Here is a 9,058-nt window from a genome sequence, read left to right on the forward strand (position 1 = left end):
ACGGCTCGCTGGTTGTACATCACCCGAAAATGGGCCATACACGCACAGTCCGGAATGGTTCATTTCGGTAATGTGACCAACAATCGACTGGAGAATACGAACGGACGCCTTAATGATCGGGTGCACCACTCCGACACGTTGTCTGTCCGTTGTCTGTTAATGACGTCCTACGCATTACATGTAAGTCTCATATTTCTTGAGAGGTGCAGTAAACAGGCATGCGAAATAACCGCTGAAGATGGCATTGTGTGAACAGGCATCTACCACAGCATAGTCGCTGCAGTGAATTTTGGGGTAAGTATTTCTACCTGTTCGTCGGCCGTCCGCCTCATGGTGATATTTCGATGACCTGAATTATATCTACCTCTCATTTCAGGATTTCAACGGTCAAATGAACGCTCCTCACGAAGAAGAAAATGCGCCTCACACAAAGACGTATGTAAACTTTAAAACGACCAATATATCTCAAAATTTCAACACGTCCATTTTGAACCTTTTCTCCGTTACTGATGGATGCATTAGTTAGGCATCGTTTACACCTTGCCGCATGTTAGTGGAGTGCGTCGGTTAAGATTGTTCAGCTGTCTGGTATTATCGACGTTGACTCTATGTGGCTAGTTAGTTAGGCATCGCGTGCCCATAGCCGCATGTTAGTGGTTTGCGTCAGTTAAGATCATTCAGCTGTTCGGTATTATTGACGTAGACTCTATGTGGCTAGTTAGTTAGGCATCGCGTATCCATAGCCGCATGTTAGTGGTGTGCGTCTGTTAAGATCATTCAGCTGTCTGGTATTATCGACGCAGACTCTATGTGGCTAGTTAGTTAGGCATGTCGTACCCATAACCGCATGTTAGTGGTGTGCGTCAGTTAAGATCGATGAACCTCGAGGTCTTTCTAGCATAATTCGGAACCTATAATGAAAAACTGTAATTTGCCAGTCAACGTGCACAATGTTTAGCAAATAATTAGCGTGCACTACGGAATTTTTACTGGCAACAAAGAATCATCGATCAAAATTTGTTTGCACGAATGCGCCTACGCATATTTTGCATCTCCAAAGGCCATTTAGATTCTAGAATGTTGAGGAAATCTGTTCCGGTGGAAAAATACCTGAAAGTTACGTTCATGGTATGCGAGTCAACCTTTTCCACGATTCGCGATTTTTTGTCATCAAGTAACGTATTCAAAGTCGCCGGTGTTTATTCACCTGGGGATTTAGTTCACTTAAACAAATCGCCATAGTAAGGGATTTTCAATAATACAGGAGCATATACATTATACATAGACATTCTACACTATAAAGTGGCAAGTCTGAAAATGCCGTAGATTTCGAGAACTCAATCTCATTGTGCGAATGGCCAGCGGCATGGGTTATCGCGACTTGGAGCAAAATTTCAATCTTTTGCAATTGCCGGAATTGGCGAGTAGTTTTGCAGGTGTAATAATTTACGGAACTAACTAGAGCCAATATTGTTCCGGTGGAGCAAAATATGATACAGCATCACCCTTGTAACCAGATTTGGTCTTTTGTCTACTGGTACACTGAAATGGAGAGGAATTAAGTGTTTTAGACCACGCGATTAACTTTTTCAGTCGGAATGTTTTACCAGATATCATGAACGTAAGGCTTCAGACAATAATGAACCCTGGCCACAAGTCAAGCTTCTCTTGCATTGCTCGGTATCGGCGCGGAAACATTAAGTTCAATGATGCCTAATCAATCCACGTCGACCAAAGACGACAGATGAGCGAACCCGGCTGACGCGCGCCCATCTATTTCTGTCTACGGTTAAGTATGCGACGGTAGCCCACACAACGTGTTTGCGAACAAAAACACATGAATGTTTTAGGATACATACGTGCTTCCTGATAGCTTTTCAAATATGCACGTAGAACAACTTGGCATTTCAGCTGAACACTATACTCGCCACCCATATTGATGTCGCTAGTTTGTCTATTGCTACTGTCTTCACCGGACAATCCCCCCTCATTATCTCAGACAAGCCGAATAGTTGTCTCATTAGAGCAAAATGATTGCTTTCCACGAGGGCGTACATAATGGGGCGCCCAGTATTTGTGCCATCCGTCATCGAGAAGGTGTGGTGTATGTAACCACGGGTTGGGTATACATTGTCTCAACAAGACTCAACCAAATTTTTGTCATATGTAATCTGGTTAGGTAAAAAAATTCTAGTAAATACAAGGCAGACTATGGAGCTTCTCTGGTGTGATCATGAATTCAGAAAAATGCTACATTTCACGTTGACATTTATATTCCCCAGATTATTGTTCTCCTAGAGGCGTGCATCTGCCGGATGAGGAGTTATGGTTTGCAACGGCTTACGTACTCCGACTGATTAAGACCTTTTTTTCTTTGCTGACCCTAACAGATTTGTTCATTGTAACCATTGCCATCGGAACCATGAGCCGAACAATTAAGGACCATATATGAAGAACTCGATCGATCCATTGTTTGGTACGAGGAAAGTTTTTTAGGCGGTTACTCACCCACTGGATGAGACTGAGTCATTGTAATAGCCTGTGTTTTGATGGGCCTCCTCCACGGAAGCGTTGTTGGAGCCCTCCTTAATGGTTGGGGAGCACTGATCAAGCCCAAGGTTATTGGAGCAATCGCTCACATGAAGCTGCTTTTAAAATTGGCGTTTTTGCGGAATATGAGAAACACTGAGGCGCCGCATGACTATCTGCTTGTTCTCTGAGCTTAGAAGTTGGATTAAAAATGTTTCGTAACCAGTTAAGTTTGCATCGTCAGTGCAGATTTGAGTGCGTAGGTTTCATCTCCTCTGCCAACGCCTATATGCTATCCAAAGTCTGTAAAAGCCACTGGTTGGTTGATTGCTAATCCGGATAAACAAGTTGCGATGTTACCTTATTTCCCCGCATCTGGTTGATTCTTTGGGCACCTCTAGTTCGACAGTTCTGTCCCCTCCTTGTGGCTTGTTCGCTTTCTTTCTACTTCGTGTCCTGATTTTGCTCCACTTGTTTGTTTGATTCAGTAGCCTTCCATTTCAATAAGATTCCATCGCTGGTCCGATTGGTTCGTTCGTTGTCTTTAAGTCGATTGATCCCCATTGTGGTTCAACTTCCAGTGACCATATGGCTATCTTATTCGAAGCGGTTGATGAACTGGGTTGTTATCGATGTGTTTATCACGCCACTTTTCCGTGGAATGCCGCGCCTGGACAACTCTTGTTCGTGTATTTTTTGCGTGTGCCAGCTGCGAGAAACATTATTATTATAGCGAATCTTTAAGCACTATCTTAACCGAACCGACATATCTCTCAGACTCACGGGTATCATTGGGTTATGTCTTCCGCTTACAGTTTTGTGTTCGCGCATCTTGTTGGCAATTTTTCTTCCCAATTTAGCCGACGCAGTGTGTTGCATTTCGTACATCGAGGTTTGTTGTTACGGCCATCCTATCCTTTGATTTCAAGAGGGTTCTTCTTAAATCGTCTACAGGCTTAGAGGTGACTGTCTGCACACATCGCCGTAAGTGTTTTGCAGTCATTTCTGCGGTTTTTATATGTGGAAATGTGATTCTTCCTGTTGTGAAGGTTAAGCAGCTTAGTGTTGGTTTTTGGGCATCTCCGCATGGATGCGTCTCACAAACCTTTATTTTGAAATATCTGATGATGTTTCCGCTATCTTTATGATTCGATAATGTTGTGTTGCATTGCATCCGGATTCAGTTGAATATCGAACAAACACAGCTTCCTTTGTGACAGAATGGTTCTTGAGGTAGTTCGAAATCTGATCGGTATAAGTGCATTTCGTGTACAACTAAGTTTGCAAGATTCAGTACACTTCAACTTTTATGCATCTGTTGTCTTTTTGAGCAGTACAAGTGGGATCGTAAATGTGTCGTTCTTCTCCGTTTTCAACCCGCACTGCAGGTTGAATACTAAAACCCACTGGGGAGAAAGTAAGGCCGTTTCCGTAGTTTCCTTGAAGTGCTGTGTGGGCGCTAGTAGTAAAGAGACGATATTTGGGAGTCCGTAGAAGTAGTCTCCATTATCCTATACCATTGTTTAGTGATTTTTTGAAGACCCTTGAGTTTTTGAGGGTTTCATTTTTCTTCTTAACGAGCTTCGCAATTCGGCGTTCTGAAGTTGGCATCACACAATTATATCGCTGAGTAGAGCATCAGCTATTTTGATAAATTCCGCTTTGTCCAGATTCACCGTCATCCTTCTTTCGTAAGCTGAAAAAGAAGGTTTCGTCTTCTTGCAGGTTATTTATTGAACTTTTTCTTCGGTGGATAAAGTGGCTTGCGCATGGTTTCTCGCGACTGCTGTGACGAAGATTTGGTGTACCGTTTGCTGAGTCTCTAAATAGATGCCGATAGATTTGAGGGACGCCTCGAGACCGGCCGGATAGGTTAGATCGCCAACATCTTTTGGAGTTGGATTTTAGTCTTTTGACAAACAAGTATTCTTCTGCTTTTGTGAATTGTCCTCAGGAGAGTTTTTTATCCATGCTACGTTGCTGTTGTGCCCAGCTGTCCTGATTATTCTGTAGTACTTGGGCTATATTGCGGCCCAAAGCAACATTGTGTTATAAAATTTACGGACCCAATTAGCTCCCTCAAAATTTCTAGTGAAGAATCGCGGGAAACGGACAAATAACCAATTAAATGTTTTTTGAACTGGCTCCTAAATGCAGCGCGGGGAAATCCTGGAACATTCGGAGAAATTGTTGTCTTGTATGAGTGCTTCCTTTGGTTTTGGACATTGAGTAACATCGCTGCCGTTTATTAGTGAAGTTGACGGTGAAAAATCGATCACTTAATCCTATTTCAGTCAAGGTGTAGAAAGGCAAACAAAGTTCAAGTTACGTAGTGGTCTGGCTACCCAATAAGTTAGTTTGCCAGGATTGTTGATTCCCCCTGCTAATCAACGGTGGACAAGGGTAACTTTCCTTTTTTCTGACTACTCAGGAGTAACATGACTTACACCTGTTTATTATGATACCGTTTCGTTTTTCTGTTCTTTCCCCCCGTTTTGTTCCTACTTAAGGTCTGCTTATCCCTCATTAAGTGATGTCAATAGTTTGTTACCCGTCTGTCATTGCCTGCAACTTCGCCTTGATTGCACCCATATTTGAGCGCCCACTCCGACGGAAAAGCGGGCCGACCGGATATCGAACCCGGATCCTCCGGACGGCAGGGGAACGCGCTACCAATCACATCAACCTGACGCCCAGATCGGCTGAATATCTTGTCTTACCCGTGTATCGCGCCTTTCAGATAGTCCTTGCTGAGCTTTGTTTTGAATCCATCCGTGAATCCGTGAATCCGTGAATCCTCCAGTTGTTGTTTAATATGACACCGTTTCGTTTTCTTGCTGCTCGTTTTCCCCCGTTTCGTTCCTACTTAAGGTCTGCTTATCTCTCAGTAACTGGTGTCAATATTTTGCTGCCCGTCTGTCACTGCCTGCAAGTTCGTCTCGATTGCACCTATTTTCGAGCATCCACTCCGATGGAAAAACGGGCCGCTCCTGCTGATTGCGTCATTGTTGATTGTACGTTTTCTTAATCCATGATGCTAACTAATCCGTTTTTCTGCAGAACCAGTTCCTGTCAGTCCTCAATATATCATCTGCTGCCCCGCGTCCGTCTGCTCCTATTGACTACTGGCTGCGAACTGCGTATAATTCAATAGTCGCAATCATCCTGTGAGATCCATAACAGTCCGGATCTTACAAGGAGTGTGGCAAAGAAATGAAAGTAATAACGCTAGGTTGGGTAAACATTTATAAAGAGGTCATATGGAACAGACTCACTAACAATTGTTCTCTTTAAAATAGTTCGTCGTTGGCCCAGGTCATCGAATAAACAGTAATCCAATTATGTTGGTGCAGAGGTCCTCTTCTGGACAGTTCCCACATATAATAGATTCCGAAGATGGTCTGAAATGTTTTGGTACTAGAGTTAGTACATGAGACTCGCGAGTGACCGCTGCAAGCGCGAGCGACATCACATGAGAGAGTCGGAGCACATGACCACGCTTGTATTCTGTGAAATTGTGCGAGGGCGCGTTTTCGTAGATTTCCGTATTCAAACGAAAAACTATTATGCAATTGATGAAATACGTAGTGTTATGATGGAAGCAAAATAAAAGTTACAAAACGCCACAGGTAAAGAACTCAATAACCCTCGACGCGTTTCATAATTAACGGATTCGATGTCGCCTGTCGTCTCCGTAGCAGCTCGTTGGACGCGCTTAGTGAGGGCCACGTCTTTCTTGCATTCTGAGTTGGTTAGCGTATTAGATGGATCTCACGTGAGTGGTTCAACCAATCAGAACCCGAGATAGTGCGTGAGACGGGTGTCCGTTGGCTTTTGCCCCGTCCCACCTTATCCTGTTCTGTACTGGCGAATTACTGAAGAGTCGTCTACCAGATCTCAGTTTGATCCGCTGCCCAATTGGGTGGTCGCACATGGGATGATTGCCAGCGTTTTTTTGGAGCTAAATGTTTCAAGTTAGAGCGCAACTTCCCGGACAACCACGAGACGAGTTGATTGCGTAGCAGACAGTATGCAGGAGGCCCGGGCGGACCGACAGCAAACGAAAATGAACATGCCATTGACGTCACTGAATTGAAACTGAGTAGAGATGGAGCGCAATAAAGATCCTGTGAGGATATATTGCCATTCGTGCTAATTGGCACATTTTAAAATGTGTTCTCAACCCTCAAGAATCCTGGTGCCTCAGTTTCACGGATTCACGGATTGATACACAGGATCGAGGCTATTGCCCAAGTCTCCCGGGTCGGTTTTGTTCTTGTCGGTCAGTGGCTGTCGTTCACCTGAAAGGCACAAGTGAAAAAAGGGTGTAGCACTCTTGCGCGCGTCTAGAGGACGATCCTCAGATAGGCGCCTGATCATTGGGTTGGCCTTTTGAATGCTGCCAGCCCGCTCCAAGATTGCCTTACGTCGGACGGGGGAGAAAGAGTAACTAGAAGTCCAAGGGTTCGCTTACTTCCCTTTTGGCGTAGCCATTCTGCGTGGAGCGATTGATCAGGCTTGCTGAGGATCGACTGTGCCAGCTTTGCTGGCGTGATTTTTCCGGAGAATGACCCCCAGATTATTAGTCTGATTTCCATTAGGTGTCTGTCCACTAGAGACGCTGTGGCGGTTTTTATAGCTGCGTCAGAAAGTTGTATGACTTTCTTCTCAGCCATGGGACCCGGTATGGACATCGCGAGGTATTGGTTCAGCGAGGAAAGTTCCTTGTCGACTTTCGCCCAGGTCGCTGCATTCTTAGCGCCTGAGTCCTCCAGTGCCTTCGAAAGACGCTCTAATTTCGCGTCGAGTATCCCGATTAAAGCGGAACACTGGCAGTGGTCTTTCGGCATCTGCACTGGGGATTGGGTACCGTTTCGGGGGACTCTTCTCTTCGCTGCGGTATGCATTGCACCCTTGACATAGAGGCAGCTGGCACAGACAAACGGGTCAGGAGAGTTGGCTAGTCGGCTTATTTGGTCGTCCTGTAAACCCGTGCATTTGAAATGCCACCAGGCCTTGCAGGCGTGGCATTGCATACCGCGTTTGACGTTCGACGGGCAGCCATTCCGCCCACATCTATTGTGGTCTACCAATGGGTGCGGAGGGCGATCGGTATGGATTGACGTCATGTTTCGGACTAGATGTAAAATAGGTGTGCGCAAAATATGAAGGGTTATCACTCAAATGTTTTGTTAGAGTAATAAAATTCAACAATTACTCGTGTGTACTCTGTGAATAGATTGAACAACGAAAAAATTTTTCACGAATTTGCACGAGGGAAAAACGAAACCGATTTCGAACGTACCGCGCCTTAAGACATCTTGCTCACTGTTTGTGATAGTTGTTACCATTCTACATGTGTTAAAGTTCCAGATGCCTGTTTGAGGACGCGCGTGGTGGTAAGGAACAAACATTGGCTCTATGGCGCATAAAACCCACACAATTGTAGCGTCCAACCTAGGACCAACAATTGTTGGTCCAGCTGGACCAACAATCCCTCTTAAGCAGCAACACCTACCCATTCTCTTCTGGAATCAGAAGCATTATCTTAATGGTAAACCAACACAAGGATCTTCATCCTTTTGCTTATCTAAACGATAGTTTCTATAAGAGGGACTTGTTAGTTCCCCTGTGTGAAATGCTTTCGTGGCTTGCATTACACGGGGGTACTGCTCTTATTAGGAGCGCTGTAATCTACCTCTGAAGTGGGGTACACCGTGAGGCCTGTAGAGACGCTTTTCTGTGTCTAAGGCCGAAGCACGATATATGCACCTGTGTTCAGTTCCAGTCCTCCAAGATTGACATTCGATATCGACGGAGAACACGCTAATCGTGCTGTTGTAAGGGATGATTCCAATGCCTCTCTTTCGGAGAACCATTCCCAACCTGTTGCGCATCACGATAGCCTCACGTCTTCAGTCCGAACTGACGGAATGTTGTTGTGAACTCTGGGTCGGCTAAAGTCTGGACAATTTTTTGACCAGGCGTATTTGATGGTAACCACTCCAAAAACGAAACCCTAAACAGCCAGGAATCCTATTGGGTTCCCCGAGATAATCCGAAAATGTCTAAGCCAGCGAAGTCATACTTCGAAGTTCATCGAAATTACTGTACTGACATTAGACCTCGCAAACTGATCTGTCAACGATTCCTAGTTGCCAATTTTACAGGGAGCCAGGAACAACTGAACAACTGTGTCACTGCTTTAAGAGAGGTGAGATATGGAGTTCTGTTGCTAACAGAAAACACTGTAAATTCCGTCAGAATATGCCAATGCCCGCAGAGCCCATTACACTACAACCTTTCACGAGCTGGACTTAACTCGGTTCGAAGTGGATATACAAGATTATCGAGTCACTTTTTTATCGCGAAAAAAAGAGGACAAAGCCGACAATCATCAGCTCTCCTGGGGTGTCATCATCATCATCATCGACAGCATGACATCAGTGTTCAACACCGATGCTTCACTGCCGTACAACCATGACTTATTTGAAAGCCTTATTGTAAAGAAAAGAGTAAAGGTGGACGG

The 9,058-nt window shown here is 44.8% G+C and overlaps 1 protein-coding gene across 1 annotated transcript in view; it reads left to right on the forward strand.

The window, feature by feature from the left end:
• The window catches only part of T265_12459 (hypothetical protein), a gene marked incomplete at both ends in the record, with an annotated part of 14,991 nt that overhangs the window by 974 nt on the left and 4,959 nt on the right, over positions 1–9,058 (forward strand). The window contains 5 exon segments of the mRNA XM_009163875.1: positions 49–180; positions 377–521; positions 6,721–6,843; positions 7,046–7,428; positions 8,841–9,050. Of these exon segments, the coding sequence (XP_009162139.1) occupies positions 49–180; positions 377–521; positions 6,721–6,843; positions 7,046–7,428; positions 8,841–9,050 (993 nt within the window).

This window comes from Opisthorchis viverrini, assembly GCF_000715545.1.
Source record: "Opisthorchis viverrini unplaced genomic scaffold opera_v5_1, whole genome shotgun sequence".
Lineage (NCBI taxonomy): Eukaryota > Metazoa > Platyhelminthes > Trematoda > Opisthorchiida > Opisthorchiidae > Opisthorchis > Opisthorchis viverrini.